This window comes from Cyprinodon tularosa, unplaced genomic scaffold (assembly GCF_016077235.1).
Source record: "Cyprinodon tularosa strain WSP-4 unplaced genomic scaffold, ASM1607723v1 ctg237, whole genome shotgun sequence".
Taxonomy (NCBI): domain Eukaryota; kingdom Metazoa; phylum Chordata; class Actinopteri; order Cyprinodontiformes; family Cyprinodontidae; genus Cyprinodon; species Cyprinodon tularosa.
The window spans coordinates 85697-103245 of NW_024038885.1; the positions used below are offsets into that span (position 1 = coordinate 85697).

Below are 17549 nucleotides of genomic sequence, written 5' to 3' on the forward strand. Positions count from 1 at the left end.
GCAATATGATTATCAAACAGCTATGAGTTCATAATTGCACTGAATGGATAATTAGGATTTTAGTGTTTTATTTTTTTGCAAATACTCCAGGATTTTTCCATTTGTCTTTTTGTTACGTCCAGTATATCAAGCCAAGTCTTGAAACTTTGATAAATTCATTTATGGTTCCAAAAACGTAGTTGACTAAAAAATGTTGGAAAGCATCTGCATGATATTTATTTGATAATGGAAACTATTTTAAAATACATTTTCTGATTTTTCTGTCAGAGAAAGTTATTGTTTGATCTAGTATTGAATCTAAAACATGTGAATACATGGATTATGTTGAGTTGCCAAGTTTGAATTTCAAAAAGTTGTCTGGATAAGCAATGTTATCAGCGGATTCATGAATATTCATCCTTATGAAGTTTCCATTGATACGTTAATTTATTTTACATTAAACCCAGTTTTACTGAACTGTAATAAGACAAACCTATAACAGATATTATTTTTCGTTTTTACTTACTGTCCTACATTTTTATAACAGGCGATATTCAGCAGCTGGTGAGAAATTGTCTGATTTCTGACAACACCTGCTACATTCAGGACCTCAACCCTCGCCCCAACTTGGTAAATTCCACCTATTTTCAATTTAAGTAAATGTAAAGCAACCCTCTTACAGTGTTAAAGTTTTTGTTTTTTGTTAACAGCCTGACATTTAGTTTCCTTTTAAGTGTAAAACTTGCTTTATCATTTAAATTGCAAACAGGTCTAACAGAGCTAGTCTCAAACAGGGAACAAGCTGATTTATGTTCTCTGGTAACATTTGCAGCTGTGCAGAGACTTCTTCTCACACACGCTCGACTGTCTAAATTTCCAAACACCCAACTACATCGCCCTCTGTGATGAAAACCTTTACACCTTTGAAGGCAACAGCGACATTGCATGTGCTTTCTTCAAAGAGATTGCACTGCTATGTGGAAAAAGGAGCCATATTTGGGACAAGTGGAGGACCATAGCCAACTGTGGTAGGGGATTGCTTCATGTACCTGAAAGGAGGTACCCTGTTCCCAAATGTTCTCAAACAAACTCTGATCATCCAATGATGCTCCTGTGTGCTTTGATGTGCGCTTGCAGCTCCACAAACGTGTCCAGGTGACCTGGTTTACATCGAGGAGGGTTCTCCTTTTGTGCCCAGCTGCTCAAACCAGGACCCCAGATTCACCACCCTGGAGACCACAAGCTCCTGTGTCTGTCCTGCAGGTGAGAACCATCATTTTCCACTTTTGTTTTCACATTGTTTTGTTGCACAGATCTTTAAAAGATTTAACAACTGCAATTACAGATGCGGTGCTGAATGATCACACTGATGGATACCAGTGTGTGGGTGTCCACAACTGTCCATGTGTATTCAATGATCAGATCTACTCTCCTGGAGGGATACGCACCACCAGATGTCAAACATGGTAGGTGAACCAAAAGGCTCATTCATTAGATATGAATATATATGCCAAGAAACAGAGTGACACAACTTCTAAAGTGCTATTTGTAGGGGAAACGTTTTGTTGTTTGTTTTTTTTTTGTATCTAAAACTCTCCTTTAAAGTTATATATACCTCAACACACAATTTTAAAATAAACAAAACTATAAATTGGTGCTTCATCAATACCCCCTAATTTTAATACTTTTTTTCTGAGGCAGCAGAAAATATTGGTGCAACACAAGTAATTGACACATACAGTTTACCTAAGATAGAATATGTATTTAATGCAAAAACTTATTATATATAAATATGGCGGCCTACAGACATTACTCTATTCATAAAATAATCCTGTGGACATTTAGCTCGGAGTTAGACCCATTCTTCTGAATCTTGATGTTTCCTTAGGATTCCTTTCCTCCTTTCTTTGCGTTTATTTTTATGTGGATTTAAAAAGAACATATTAGGCTCCTTTTTCTAAATATGTGCAGGCTAACTTGCACACAACAGTACAGCTAGCTGCTAGTAGTAAAGAAAAGTAGCAGCTTGCATTTCATTTAAAGTTTATTGATGCAAATACTGACCTAGACAGCCTTTTCAAGTGTAGCTGTTGAGTATAGTAAGAAAACGAAAATCCCACTGGTTCTTACAATAATGCTTATTTTTTAAAATATTTTTTCTTGTTTGTTTTTTTGATATTATTTTGATAGATCTGGTATTAAACATCTTCATCTTTCATAAGTCACTGATACGGCTGATGTAAACATTTCCTCCTGACAAGGATGACTAGCTACAGTAAAAAACACCACTTTTTACAGTAAAGAAAACACCACCGAGCCACGATTAAGGAACAAAAAAAAATCTACAAGAAAGAAACCCTGGCCATTTCTCAATTCACAAGAACGCCAGTACGGACTCGTGTCCTCTCCAAGTATGTTGTTGAGAAGAACAGAGGAAAGTCTGGACTCGGAGAGAACGAGAGCACGCAGTATAAATATGGATCAATTAGAACAGCTCGTCTGCAATATGCAGCTCTTGTCTTTATCTAGAGCTGCATCTCACCTCCTGTTATTAATAGCCTCTAGATAATTATAAGTTCTTATTTTTTTCAGTTAGTGGGGGAATTCTAATTAAGTCAGACAAAAAGAGATCAAAAGAAAATTTTGCCTATAAAAAAAAAATCGGCATCAGAGCCAGCTGTACCTCACACCGCTATGCCCAGAGAGGGGGCTGCAGATGGGCTAAGGTTGGCCCTTACTGCAGTTAGCCTCGGAGGTCTGCTGGTTTCCACAGTCCTCTCAACATCGGAACTTTTTTTAAATGATGCTTTAAATCAGTAAATGGGCCATATAGTGTAGTTTAAAAGTATAATGTTCTCGCCTGAAATGATTTTAAAATGTACTTTTACATAACAACAGTAACAGAAAATAGAACTTTTAACTTAATACACTGAGCCCTGTGAGCGCTCCACTGAAAGCTGTTGCTGCCGCGGTGCATGCTGGGACAGCTGTTAATCTCGAGAACGGACAAATCTGCTCTGATGCATACTCTGTAAATGGGAAGGGGCGAAAACAAAATCAGGGGACTTGGTCTGTTCTTGGTCTTGTGTTCTTGTGAATTGGAACAGTACTAGAGCAATAGGCTGATGACTTTTCACAAGCACATGAGAACGCACAAGTACACATATAGAGAAATGGTCCCTGTAATTTTTTTAATCAAATTCTTCCGGGGGCGACAGTGGCGTTGGATGTAGGGGTTTGCCCTGAAATTCAAGCACCGACTCCGACTTTCAGTGTCGTTGTGTCCTTGGGCAAGACACTTCATCTGCATTGTCTACTGATGATGGTCAGAGGGCCCGGTGGGGCCAGTGTACGGCAGCCCCACTTCTGTCAGTGAGCCCCAGGGCAGCTGTGGCTAAAATGTAGCTTGCCACCATCAGTGTGTGAGTGAATGAATGTAGTGTAAAGTGCTTTGGTCAAGTCTCCTAACTTGAATAAAGGTGCTATATAAGTACATGCCATTTACCATCTTAACTTTTGATCTCAGTCAGTGTGATAGTGGGAAGTGGCATTGCTCTGAAAACTCCTGCCCATCCAGATGTCTCATTGAAGGACAGTTTGTGACAACATTTGATGGCAAACAGTATGCAGTTCCTGGTAAATGCACATACATGGCATCGCAGGTAAGTGTTTTTCCCAATGGTTCTTAGTATTCAGGGTTTATTGGATTATTAACCTAAAAACAAAAACTTCTCTGGCTCTATTGCAGGACTCCAACTGGTCTATTGAAATTGAGTTTTCTAAAACTCGACCATCATTGAAGGCAGTACGTGTACAGATTTTACAGGTATGGCTAAAGTAAGGCAAATGTCTTCAGAAAACAGTAAAAAAAAACAAGGGCAATGTCAAATTGTAAAGAATTCTTAATCAAACTGAATTCTTTACTTCCTACATTTTCAGGAAATATTTACGTTCACACTAAGCAAGGTCACAGTTGGAGACCAAGAGATTACTGAGCTCTACCAATCTGGTATGACAAATGCCAACTGAACTTTTAATGCACCCAAAGTAATTTGAGAAAATCACAATTACATTTCTTGCTAATCTCTTTTTACAGATCTAGCACTGATTTTCTGGCAGTCCTCAATGTATGTAGAAGTAAGTACAACCGTTGGTGTAGCGCTTGGAGTCCAGGTGTTTCCTGAGCTCCAGCTGTCAATCACACCCACAAAGACTACTGGCCAGATCTCAGGTAAGGAGAAAACAGACTCTGAACAAATGGGCATTTCTGCAATCACAGTAGTTTCCATAAATGTATGTTTTATTTTTTATGATATTTACTAACTATAATGTTAAGGTACAGTATTTTTGTAAGCATGTCACCCAGGTGGTTTTGCAGTTAAAGTCAGGCTTTCTTTTAGGTCTTTGTGGAAACAGGAACAATGATACCACAGATGACTTCACTACCAGCAGCGGGATCATCGAGAGCTCCGCCAAGCTATTTGCTCTATCCTGGAGTTTAGGATATTGTTCAGGGGATATCCCAAATGTTTGCATCAATACTGACAATGGTAACAACTGCTTTAAACCTATAATGGATACATAAATCAATGCAATGTCATAATATCTACATTTCCTTCATCAATACATCTCTGTCTCTCTTATGAGGACAGTAGATGTGGACACATATTGTAAACATCAGGACCTTAATTAGCAGATGGGAGCCAGTGCATTAGCTCAATTACAACAATGACACTCCCAGCAAAACAATTCAATTATATCACAAGAAATACAATGTATTTCTGTTTCTAAAATGTCTAAAACAGAAATAATTCCAATCTTGTATTAGTGACTGCATTGCACTAAATACAGTACTGTGAGAACATGTTCTCATCATAATACTTTGGACCTTGTGCTGACATATGGCATTAAATGTGAAGAAATAACAGTATTTCCTCACAACCCTGACCTCACTGTCCCATTTTTAGTAACCTTCAGGTTTACTTTAACAGAGTTCTCCATCTCCAAAAAAAGTTTCACTTTAGCAGATCATTATCAGATAGTGCAGTTATAGACTTTAAGGAATCTTTTTCCCTTTCTCTCTCCTCTGTGTCGCTGAGCAATGCTGCAGGGGGGCAAAAGTTTAGTTTATTCCCCTTCACAGGTTGATGATTTTGATGATGGGGTTGCTAGTTCTCTGCGTACAGCCTGAGACAACGCAGCCCCTTTGAAAAAGAAAAAACTTTAAAAATAGAAAGCTAGTTCCCTGGTTTAATACAGAGCTGCACACTCTCAAGCACAATGCTAGGAAACTGGAGAGGAAATGGTGCTCCACATGCCTACGGGGATCCTACCTAGTCTGGAGAATAGTTTACTGTTGTATACAGGGACCCTTCATAGAGCAAGAGTAGCATATTTCTCCTCATTGATAGAGGAGAAAAAGAATAATCCTAGATATCTTTTAATACAGTTGCCAAACTCACCCAGAGCCATAGCTCTGTTGAACCCTGCAATCCACTTGCTCTTAGCAGTAATTATTTTATGGGATTCTTGATAAATAAGTCTGATCTTAATAAAAATAAGATCATTAGGACTCCTCTAACTACGATTGGTTTATCTCTGGGTTTGAGGCAGCATCTGAGGTAGCCATAGAATCTGAACCGGGTTAAGACTGCTTTGATCCAGTTGAACTTCTGGAGTTAGCAAAAGTATTATCTTCATCAAGGCCTTCAACTTGTATGTTAGATCCAGTTCCAAGCAATCTCCTCCTCCAGTTTAGATGTGATTAATCTATCTCTGTTAAAGTTTGATTACAGCAACCTTAAACAGGTTGCCTTAAACTATTACTTAAGAAACTGCGTGTTGACCCAGATGACTTGGTCAATTATAGATCTATATCAAATCCTCCTTTGTAATGTAAAATTCTTACGAAAGTAGTTGCCAATCAAGTGTGCGACCACTTGCACCATAATAAACTTTTCAAAGTGTTTCAGTCTGGCTTTAGAACTCATCATAGCACTGAAATTGCTCAGTTGAAAGTCACAAATGATATTCTCAAGGCCTCAGATAATGTATTAGTATCTCTGTATTCTTTAACCCCAGTCGGCCATTGCAGATGGCTGCTCACACTGAGCCTGGCTTTGCTGGAGGTTTCTTCCTGTTAAAATTGAGTTTTTTTTCTTTCCACTTTCGCTACAAGCATGCTTAGTGGGAGGGGTTGCCTTTGAGTCGATGAGTAGATTCAATCAGATGGTTTTGACTGTATGATCTGGTGAATTGTAAAGTGTCTTGAGATGACCTGTTGTGAATTGGCACCATATAAATAACTGAATTGAATTGCAACTGCAAGGCATTGTAGGAATCTCTGGTTCTATTAAATAGCTGGATCAACTCTGCTTATGGCAGATAGCCCATAAATTCGTATTGGCGCAGGAATTCTATTTAGGCTTAAAAGGGATGCACGCTGGTGTATATTACCCTATTTTATCATGATAAAATGCTTTTTGGTCTTTTTAATATGGGGAGTGTTGGACTAGTGATTAGAGCTATGCGCTTGCGCTCTGAGAAAGTTGCAAGTGCCCGGTTCGATCCCCACATCCTCCTCTCTGAGTTCCTGAGCAAAACCCTTAACCCCACACTGCTCCCCAGGCACCCCAGACACAAACTCGAGACCAGTAAGAGTTTTTTTTAGATGTTAATCACAGCTCAGTCACTACAGAAATCTATCCATTGCCTTTTTCATGAAAAAGCAAAGCTAATAATGCTTGATTTTCTGTACTTTTCTATTTAAGATAAGGTCAAGCTGAATGTGCTTGATTTAACACCATATTCAGCATAGTAACAGTTACCATGGACATGCATATCTGTGTTCAACAAAAAAAGCAGCAACATGAAAAACAGACATCCGCCATGGAAGTAACCCTCTTTACCACAATGTCCACGATACCACCAGGAATAAGTTTAAGAAGTTTAACATAATGTACACAGGTTGCATCTTGTGCCTCAAAGAAAACATATTGTACCAAATTATATTGCCAACAGGTGTGTACATTGTTTGATATTATACATTTCAGAAATATTTGCAGATGAGAAGTGCTCTGTATTGTATGATTCAAATGGGATATTTGCCAAGTGCCACGGCCACATTCCGACTGACCAGTACCATGACGTAAGAATGTTTTTATTACACAGTTAATTCCTGAAGACATCCCTGATTAGTTGATTTGTCAACTAATGGTGATGCATTAACGCTGACCTCCTGTTCATATAACCTATTACTGCTTCTAGGCTTGCATCCAGAAAACATGCAACTGTGGGAATAATCTACTGCAATGCCTGTGTTCTTCTTTGGGAAGTTATGCTAAAGCGTGTGCTAATGTGGGTATAGAACTTGGCAACTGGAGGAGAGCCACCAACTGCAGTGAGTATGGGCATTAAATATTTTTAAATATGTATTTGGTTTTTCACATCCTCTTATGTTTTTCACATTCTGAACTTTAAAAAATTCTGTGTTAAAGCTGTGAAATGTCCAACGAACCAGGAGTTCTCCTACAATGTCCGGGCATGTAATAATACGTGCCTTTCGCTGTCCGGGTATGATCCTCGCTGCGAGCTGGACAGCCCTCCAGCAGAGGGATGTGGCTGTCCAGAGGGAACCCATCTGAACCAAGACGGAACCTGCGTCCCAAAGGGGCAATGCATGTGTTATCACAGTAGGGGTGTTACACCACCAGGACCTGTAGTTATTGATGGGCGACAATGGTGAGTTCATGGAAAATACTGAAAATGTTCATTCAATGCCACAGCATTGCTTATGAATTGATTTAGGTTTGTTCATAACAAAGGATGGTATATGATTATTTAATTTATGTTATGTGGGATTTCCTTCAGCCTTTGAATGAGGGTACCATCAGAGGGAATGTTGTTATAATAACAATAGACAGCAATTTAGGAGAATGACGTAAGGAATTATATATTTAAATATATTTTATATATTATATGTTGAAAACTGTCTACTTTTTTTTTTTTACAAAAAAGTAATTTTTTGTCATGAATTCAGTTGAAATTCTATGTATATTACTCATATGTGCAGCATGTTAACATTTTAAACTGTTGCCCTAGAAGTCTGATGTGTTCAGTCGGCTTCAGTTTATTTGAACAATCTCTTGGTCTGTGGTTCCTGAGGAGTTTCAGTCATTTAGGGATATGTGTTTCAGTACTGAAGATGTGAAACAAAACTCTATTGAAATCAGAATTTGACTCTATAGAATTATATAGAGTTATTGTGTTAAGACACATTTAGGAACGCTAAACATTTCTTCCATAAAACACATAAGTTATCAATAACAGAAGTAAAAAATGACCAAATGACTAAACAATAAGAAATTATTTTGTAGGGGGGGAGGTTTGAAAAATTTAATTTGATAGAAGATGGATTAGTTTGGAGAAAAGCTGATTAGGAATGATGAGGGGATGAATGGATGAGATGAGGAAAGAGTGCCTAAAAGGTATGGTTATGGTGCTATTGAACCTAAGTTAACATTTTTAATATGTTTATACAGACAATCATCTGATCAACTGATTGCTTCAAATATATAATAGTGGTATTAAATGTATTAATGCATATCTATTCAAATAATATTTTCCTTAAAGCCTTTGTAAGGATGGAAAACTCCACTGCTCCAAGGACTGCGGTAAATTTCCATATTATATTGTATTATATTACTGCCAATAAAACCAAGAAATCTACTTAAGATTAATCTCTGGTATTCTATCTGTGCAGCTTTTTGTTTCAGTGATTAAAATGCAATTCTTTAATATTATCTGTTTTTCTGTGAATTTAAAATGAACCCTTGTGCATGCTTCTCACTGATCAGCTTGTTGGTATTTAACATGTTCTGGGTTAGGTTGCAGAAATGGGAAGGTTTGTGTTCACTGCTCAGAGTTTGAAGTCAACACAGCTCAGAAAACCTGTGACAGTCTCAATAAACCTTTGGTAAGCTTTAACCTAATGACCTGCATAGTTGCATTTATTTCTAACAGTTAAAACGTTGATTCAAAGCTGTATTTATTATTATAGCAGTGAAAGGCAGAAAAACAAACCCAAATAGAACAATGTAATTTTCCTTTCCTCAACATCATACCCAGGGTGCTAATGTGAGCTGCGAGAGTGGCTGTTACTGCCCTCTGGACCAATATGAGGATCACAATGGGAGATGCGTTCCCAGAAATAATTGCACCTGTATGTACAGTGGCAAAGTGTTCAGTGCTGGAGAGTTTGTCAAAACCAACTGTAAAACATGGTAACACTCCCTCTGCTGCACCTGCTTCCCTTATAAAGACCAGAAATAATCATGTTGACATCCTTCTACCTTTTAGTACCTGTAACCAGGGCCAGTGGAGCTGCAAAGATGAGGAGGCGTGCTCAGGGAAGTGTCAGGTTTATGGAAATGGACATTACCAGACTTTTGATTCTAAATGGTTTCGCTTTGATGGACACTGTCAGTACACACTGGTAGAGGTGAGCTTCCAAGAGTGTAGTGGAGCATTTTAAGATGACTTGTTTCATGTATGCTTATTTAGTATCATTGTTACTTTGCTAAAGGATTACTGCGGGAACAGAAATGGTTCCTTTTCTGTCCGAGTGGAGAGTGTGCCCTGCTGTGATGAAGCCCTCACCTGTTCTCGTACAATTATTCTAGATCTGGAGGTGGGTTCATCCTTCTATGATTAAACCAAACATCTGTATCAGATTCTTAATGCTTATACCCCAATGATTTAACCAATAATATGGGACATCTTACCATTTAACTTAAACACATTTTCACCTCAGTCACTTCACTGAAGATTTGCATGGGTATTTTTGAAATATAGAGTTTACAGTTTAGATTAAAGAGTGTCTAATTGAATAATTTTCCTTTTCAGGATAAAGTCACGCTAACACTGAGTGATATGAAAGTCACCAGACACCTCAAAAGTGGTTGGACTTTGGAGCAAGAGCCCCTTTACAAGACGCACACTGTGGGACTGTATATAGTAGTCTCTGTGCCAAGCAAAGGTCTAACTCTCATTTGGGACAAAAACACAAGGATCACCATAGAACTCCATCCTGACTGGAGGGTGAGTGGCCTTGAAAAATATGACTCATTTTTATTGACTTCTGCTCTCTCAAATTTAAAGAGAACTCAGGGAATCCTGCTCAAGTTGTTCCAGGGACTTTCAACTAAATGTAAATTAGTGTGTTTTCTGAAAAATTTGTGGTTTAAAATTATTTCTTGGCAACTTTTGCCCTTTAAAATCTTCGAAATCGAAAAAAAACAACCTAATCGGGTAAAATCAATTTAAAGTAGAAGTTCAGCAAATGGTTTAGACTGTATAAAGTCAAGCCTCATAAAACTTTCATAAAAATACATACTATATTTTGAAAATTTAATGCAGCCCCGTATTCTGAGTTTGGCAAATTCATCGGATCAATTGTCAAACAAGCTTGAGAAAAGATGAGTTATCCGTTAGCGAAAGCACTGCTTTGCCATCCAGAGGTGCTGGACTGTTTGCCAGAATCATTGGTGGGTAACTAAGTCTTTCTCCAAGGTCTCACCATATTCCCTCACAGCCTCTGCAACACTTGGGGAGCAGCAAACTTGGTCTCACTGTAACTGTTCGCCGCCTAAGGAGCCCCACAAACCAACATGGCTCAATAGGAGTACTTCTGGAGCTCAATGGCCAGACCAGAGATAGGGTATCTGGAGCCAACAAGTTATCTCTATGTCATGTGTTTGCTATGCCCAGCCACTGAATCAGTTGAGTCCAATCTGCACAGGTTTGCAGATTGGCTGGGCAGAACAAATGCATTACATAGAGGTGACTTGCTGGCTCCAGATCCCCCATCTCTGTCACAGACCTTATGGCCACAGCTACTGGAGGCCACTTTCACAATAGTGGGAGAGAACATGGTCTTCTCAGACCCCATGTCTTCAACCTCCCCCAAAGTCATAGAAAATATATCCTGGAAATGGGAGTTGACTACATCCCTGACCGTTCATAATGCTCATAAGTCTTCTTGGGTCTGCCAAGTTTGTCCTTCTTCACCTGATTGTCCAAGACATGCAGTCAATGTACCTGAAATACAAATACAAAATCAAACCATTACTTGCATAGAATTTCAATACTGATCAGACCTATAGGTACATTCCTCCTGATTATGCCCTTCCATATGTCACTGTCATTTCCCACATGTGCCTTGAAGTCCCCTAGTAGACTTATGGAGTTCCCAAGATGTGACCGTCTCATCCACTGGGGTGAATTGTAACAGCAGAGCCCTGGCCCTGGTACCCAGGCTCTCTCCCTTTGGGCTACACCAGAGTAAAAGAGAGTCCAGCCTCTCAAGTCATTAAAAGAGCTTATTGAACCACTCTTTGCGACTCATCCCCCAAAGCCTTTGTCTTGGGAGACACTACCAAGGTCATTCAAATCCTTGCGCATCATCCAAGCAATAACACTTTAAGGTAGTGGTTCAAGGAGGGGCTTGTAAAAAAGCTTTAAAACTGACTAAATCAAAGCATAAAAAAAAAAAAACACTGTTCTACCTCTCCGTAACAGCTATCTATACTACACGGCTAACGTACGAAAATCTGGTACAATAACAATAACACCAGGAAATTCATCCTTTCCTGTCTTGTTTTATTGTCTTTTCCATGTTTTTATATTTTTATGTTCTCTAAAATAAAACAGCCATTTGGTTGGCTACAATTAAAAAATATATATAAATGCTTTTGTTGATGCTTGTAATCTTTTTAATAACTGTAGTTAGGTTAAAGTTTTTATTAAGTTCGGAGGACTTAAATGTTCAGGTTACATGGTTTTATCAGGGGAACTATTCATTTCTATATGGGTAACTGAATAGACATGAGGATTCTCTTGGTGTACATTTTTAAGCTTCTACATATTCACATATTTTCCAAACAATGTCTCCTCTAGAACAAAGTCTGCGGTCTCTGTGGCAACTTCGACTCCAATGAGATGAACGACCTTCAGATAATTGGCTCAGCTGGTAAATCCATATTAAATTTGAGCTGTTTTTCTTTTTACATTATTGTTAAGATGAAAACCCATAAAATGTATTTGCAGTGGTGAGCAGTCCACTAGCTTTTGGAAACAGTTGGAAGATCAGCACTCCTCCTTGCTCTGATGTGACCACTGAGATATTTCCATGCGAACGTCACTCCTATTGTTCTGCATGGGCCCAGCGGCGCTGTATGATCATTAAAGGAGACACATTCAGGGACTGTCATTTAACGGTTTGTCTTGCAAATGCAACATTTTTCTAATTTCTATCAGTAAAGACTCTTATTGGTAAGAGATGTTTTAGGACTTTACTGGAGGCCTGTCATGTTTTTCTGGGTATTATTTAACTCTAAGGTGGATCCAGAGCCCTACTACCAAGCCTGTGTGCATGAGTCATGTTCCTGTGAGTTTGAAGGAAAGTTCTTGGGTTTCTGCACAGCAGTGGCTGCCTATGCAGAGGCCTGCAGTGATCTGGATGTTTGCATTAACTGGAGGACACCTGATTTGTGCCGTAAGTTATAATCTGTTTGCCCATCTTAACAAATCTGTTCAATGTTTGTTTGTTAATGTCTATTTACGTATATCACATCCTTTTAATATCATATCCTTTTAACATTTTTATAATGTTTACAGTATAATGTAGTTAAAAGAAAAGTGTTAATCCAGTATTTACTATTATTTACTATTTTTTTCCCCTCTATCAGCTGTCTACTGTGACTACTACAATGAGCAAGGCCAGTGTAGGTGGCACTATGAATCCTGTGGAAGGATACTGACCTGTGGAACTCCCAACCATTCTAATCAAAAGTTGGAAGGTGAAAAACAATTGTACATTTATACAGTTTAAAATGAGGCCACTTTTTTATATTTTTGAAAGTTAGCGTATATGAACATTTTTAGATCTTCACAATTTAAGGATTATTAAAAGGAATTTGTTAGGGACTGGTTGATGCCTTAAAACTCTCCAACATATCAAAAGGTGTGTTTCTTTTGTTTTATTTACCCCGGAAAAGGCTGTTACCCAAGATGCCCTAAGGAATCTCCATACTTTGATGAGAATACTGGCAGATGCACTGAATTGAGAAACTGTTCCTGCCTTTTCAATGAAACAATTGTCCCACCAGGAGAAGGAGTTATTATAGACTTCATTTTATGGTAAGTTTAAACTATCATGGAAAATACGCCACCAATAAATAAAATTCACCAATGACTCAATTTTTTCCCCCCACCCAGTACTTGTGAAAATGGAACAGTCATTTGCCGTAAGTATTTACAAATTTTGACTATGTATACAGTTCTTGCTTTGCATTTTTTGCATTTTTATTCACTTTTTATACAAATGAAAATCCAGAAAGCATTTATATTCAATTGACTGTGATGTCCCTTAAAAACCCTTTGTAACCAGATGGCTTCAGGAGTCTCCTCTTTTGTAAATCCATCATATTAAAGGCACACTATGCAACATTTTTCAGTTAATTAATGTGTTCTATAGCGTTATGGATGATTAAATGATTCATTTCAGGTTGAACAAAGGTATTCTCGGCCGCCCTGGTGGTCTGTGGGGGAAATACTGCACTTGCAATTGCAGGAGCACCGACCCGCACCCACAGGCTCAGAAGTCTCGTGAGAGTCATTCTTGCTTTACGGCGAGAACTGCTACACCCCCCAGTTAAAAGCATTCTCGTTGCTAGCACAGTGGCGATCCTTGTGCAGTTATGCTACGTTCACGCAGCAAAAGCAGCAAAATCGTGTCTGCTGCTTCATTTTTGCTGCTTGAACCAGTTAGTTCTGACGCGCAGCTGAAGCAGCTTTGCTGCTCTGGCTGTGCGGTACAAAAGTGTGTCTGACGCGCCTTGGGCGGAGCTTCACTATCCTTTTTCTGCCTTGCAGCTATATTTGCTGTGATCATTTGGAATAAAGTAGTTTTAATATGTGTTTAAATGAGAAAATACACCTGAAAACGTAATCAGTGCCGTCAGTTCATTCAGATTATTATCCTGCCTTCAATATTTTTTCTGTCGGAGCCGCTCAGACCCCCACATACCAGCGGTGCGCCGACAGAAGGAACCCCTTCATCAGCAGCCTCTGGCCAGGTCACGTCCTCGCGGTTCACCGCAGCAGCTGGTAGGTGTTTTTGATCTAAATAATCCAAACTGCATATTCTGCCGGCAGATTTCTGCATTTTAAGTTAATTTAGGCGTCAATAAACTGTTTAAGAGGAGAGATCATAGCCTCTGATCATCAGCGCTGTGTCTCTCTCCCTGCTTCAGCTGGTCAGACGCGCTGGGCCTGCTGCTCAAAACGCGCCGCTGGACCTTTTGCTGCGCCTTGACGCGCGTCAACCATTGACTTTGCATGTAAACTCGCTGCTTCTGTTGTGCCAGCTGTGGTGTGAACGCAGCATTAGTCATTCGTTGCGTTCGCCTGTCTGCTAAGCTCAAAACAACCGCGCCTGGCTTGACGGAGAAACCAGGAGAACAGCTGTGCATATTTACGACAGTGCACTTTTACTTTCGCCCTCTGGGGGGAGTCTCGCTGGAAAATCAACACCGGTTGCATAGTGTACCTTTAAAACTGAAAGAATATGAAAAACCCCAATGCTATCAAGACATGGTTACTAACAGGTTAGGTTAAAAGCGCATCAATAAGAGTTGCATGTAATAAAAATATCCCCATCACCATCAACTTACCACCCCATGATAAAATAAGGTGGAGTTAGTATCATGCTGTGGGGATGCTGTTGTTCATTAAGAACCGAGGACCCATGGCTATTATTTACAGCCGGAGAAGGGATTTAAACATATAGCCAGTATGATATGAGAATGGTTCAGAGAAAAATACAGCAATGTGTTAGAATGGTTAAGTTAAACTGATAACCAAAATCTAATGGCAACAGAGTGTGAGGAGAGTAAAAAATGTTATTTGGAGGTTCAACTTTTAATTGGTCTTTGACATAAAATTATTAGAAAACGTGAAGCTGTTAAATTTGCATAAACAGGGGAAAATATATATTTTCTGTAGCAAAAGATAATATTTTTTGCTCAACATAACCTTCTTCTAAACTACTGCCTTACTGTCAACAGCTCCTCCAACAACTTCAGCCACACTGACAACGACTGCAACAGGTATCACTAAAAAAACATTTTTTTTTCCATGAATCAAACACTTCTGGTTACAACGGCCAGCATCTTGACTACCAGAAAAATGCTCACCACTGTTTCCCTTACAACAGCAACAACTTCTTCAACTTCAACCCTGGGCACTCTTGTTTCTACCCCAGCAATTACAACATCTTCAACCACATTGCTTGGGACTACCATTTCTACAGCTACAACAACTTCTTCAACCTCAACACTGGGGACTTCTGATTCCACACCCACAATTAAAACCTCACCAAGCACTACAAAGGGGACTACTCTTTCTCCAACTACAACTTCTTCAACTGCAACGCCAAGCACTACTATTTCTACATCAGCAACAACAACATCTTCGACTGCAACCCTCGGAACTACTGTTTCTACACCATCATCTACAATTTCTTTGACCTCAACGCTGAGAGATACTGTTTCCACACTTGCAGCCACAACTTCTTTGACCTCAACACTGGGAACTACAGTTTCTACAGCACCATTTACAACTTCCTCAACCTCAGCGCTGAGAGATACTGTTTCCACACTTGCAGCCACAACTTCTTTGACCTCAACGCTGGCAACTACAGTTTCTACACCACCATCTACAACTTCCTCAACCTCAGCGCTGAGAGATACTGTTTCCACACTTGCAGCCACAACTTCTTTGACCTCAACACTGGGAACTACAGTTTCTACAGCACCATTTACAACTTCTTCAACCTCAACGCTTGGCACTACAGTTTCTACACCACCATCTACAAGTTCTTCAACCTCAACACTGGGAACTACAGTTTCTACACCACCACCTACAAGTTCTTCAACCTCAACGCTGGGAACTACAGTTTCTACACCACCATCTACAAGTTCTTCAACCTCAACGCTGGGAACTACAGTTTCTACACCACCATCTACAGCTACTCTAACCTCAACGCTGGGAACTACAGTTTCTACACCACCATCTACAACTACTTTAACCTCAACGCTGGCAGATACTGTTTCCACACCTGCAATCACAACTTATTTTACTTCAACACAGGGGAATACTAATTCTACAACTACTTCAACCTCAACTCTAGGTACCAGTGTTTCTATTCCTGAAACTACAATCTCTTTAAGCACAGCAAAGGGTTCTACCATTTCCACAGAGCAAACCACAACAGCTAATATAATAACTAAATTACCGTTGACGACAACAGAGCCCTCTACAGATAGCCGTGAGTGTTTTGCAATTGTCCCTAAAATTTGACAAAGCAACTTTGTAATTAAATATTGTGTAATTTTTCTGCTTGTGTCATCCACAGAAAAAGACTGCGTCTGCAAAGACCTGAAGCTGAAAAAAGAATGGGCTTGTGGTGAAACTTGGACAGAGGACTGTTTCATCAAGACCTGTGTAAATCAAAAAATAGAGTTGACCCCCGTGGTTTGTCCGGAGCTTGTTATTCCTGAATGTCCCAGGGGTCAATTAATAAAGATCTCTGATGGATGCTGTGAAACGTGGAGGTGTGACTGTAAGTGTTCATTAATCACAGTTACAATATATTTGTTTCCAAATGAATTACTATATTTTGCATACTGCAGAAAATTAACTTCTCATCTGACCTTTTCCAGGTCGCTGTGAGCTCTATGGAGACCCACACTACATTTCTTTCAGTGGAGTAACTTTTGATTTCCTGAAAGACTGCACCTACACCCTCGTGGAAGAGCAATCCCCACAGCATCACCTGGCCATTGTGGTGGACAATTTCTACTGTGCACCATCACTCCCAGGCTCCTGTGTTAAAGCTGTTATTGTGAAATATCAGAACAACACAGCTAAACTTACTATCACCACACATCCTGTTGGTATCAAGGTATTTTTTTGTATTAGTGTATCAATTTGCTTCTTAAAATAAAAGCAGATAAACTACTTTCTCTTATTTTAGGTATAAAAGTTTGCAAACTAGTTAAGAAATATTGCATCAAGTCAAATGGCTTGACTTTGATGTGTCTTTTTCAGGCCACTCTGAATAACAAGATCATTAAGCCACCCTTTAAGGCGCAGGGGATGATGTTTGAAACCACAAACTACAAAGTGTCAATCGTCCTTCCTGAGATCCGATCCTTTGTCTCTCTCTCCCCGTCTTTCACGCTAGTGGTCAGCCTGGCCATGGAGCTTTTTGTCAACAACACCCAAGGACAATGTGGTAAGATATAAACAAGAAGTGATGATTCATAATTACAAATGACTGTTAACTCCCTTTTCAACAGTGTTTCCTGGGTTAATGTATCATGCTTCAGCTGCACTTTTAATTTGCATACCATAGTGATGTGCAGTATCTCATCTTGGTATCTGTCTAAAACAGTAACTCCCTAGACATCCATAGCATGATGCAACCACTCCATGCTTGATAGCTACTA

At 39.3% G+C, this 17549-nt stretch overlaps 1 protein-coding gene across 1 annotated transcript in view; it reads left to right on the plus strand.

Moving 5' to 3' along the window:
• LOC119784910 (mucin-19-like) overlaps positions 1–17549 on the plus strand; it is a 28668-nt gene that overhangs the window by 3370 nt on the left and 7749 nt on the right. Inside the window, exons 6-35 of the mRNA XM_038287198.1 lie at positions 524–609; positions 812–1007; positions 1117–1242; positions 1325–1445; positions 3506–3641; positions 3728–3805; positions 3919–3988; positions 4076–4210; positions 4380–4529; positions 7032–7126; positions 7246–7378; positions 7476–7719; positions 8611–8651; positions 8865–8953; positions 9106–9260; positions 9337–9478; positions 9563–9667; positions 9883–10077; positions 11935–12007; positions 12085–12254; positions 12376–12532; positions 12726–12836; positions 13035–13176; positions 13255–13283; positions 15105–15146; positions 15430–15840; positions 15893–16366; positions 16454–16660; positions 16761–17002; positions 17149–17335. Of these exons, the coding sequence (XP_038143126.1) occupies positions 524–609; positions 812–1007; positions 1117–1242; positions 1325–1445; positions 3506–3641; positions 3728–3805; positions 3919–3988; positions 4076–4210; positions 4380–4529; positions 7032–7126; positions 7246–7378; positions 7476–7719; positions 8611–8651; positions 8865–8953; positions 9106–9260; positions 9337–9478; positions 9563–9667; positions 9883–10077; positions 11935–12007; positions 12085–12254; positions 12376–12532; positions 12726–12836; positions 13035–13176; positions 13255–13283; positions 15105–15146; positions 15430–15840; positions 15893–16366; positions 16454–16660; positions 16761–17002; positions 17149–17335 (4542 nt within the window). The remainder of the gene's footprint in view (positions 1–523; positions 610–811; positions 1008–1116; positions 1243–1324; positions 1446–3505; positions 3642–3727; positions 3806–3918; positions 3989–4075; positions 4211–4379; positions 4530–7031; positions 7127–7245; positions 7379–7475; positions 7720–8610; positions 8652–8864; positions 8954–9105; positions 9261–9336; positions 9479–9562; positions 9668–9882; positions 10078–11934; positions 12008–12084; positions 12255–12375; positions 12533–12725; positions 12837–13034; positions 13177–13254; positions 13284–15104; positions 15147–15429; positions 15841–15892; positions 16367–16453; positions 16661–16760; positions 17003–17148; positions 17336–17549) is intronic.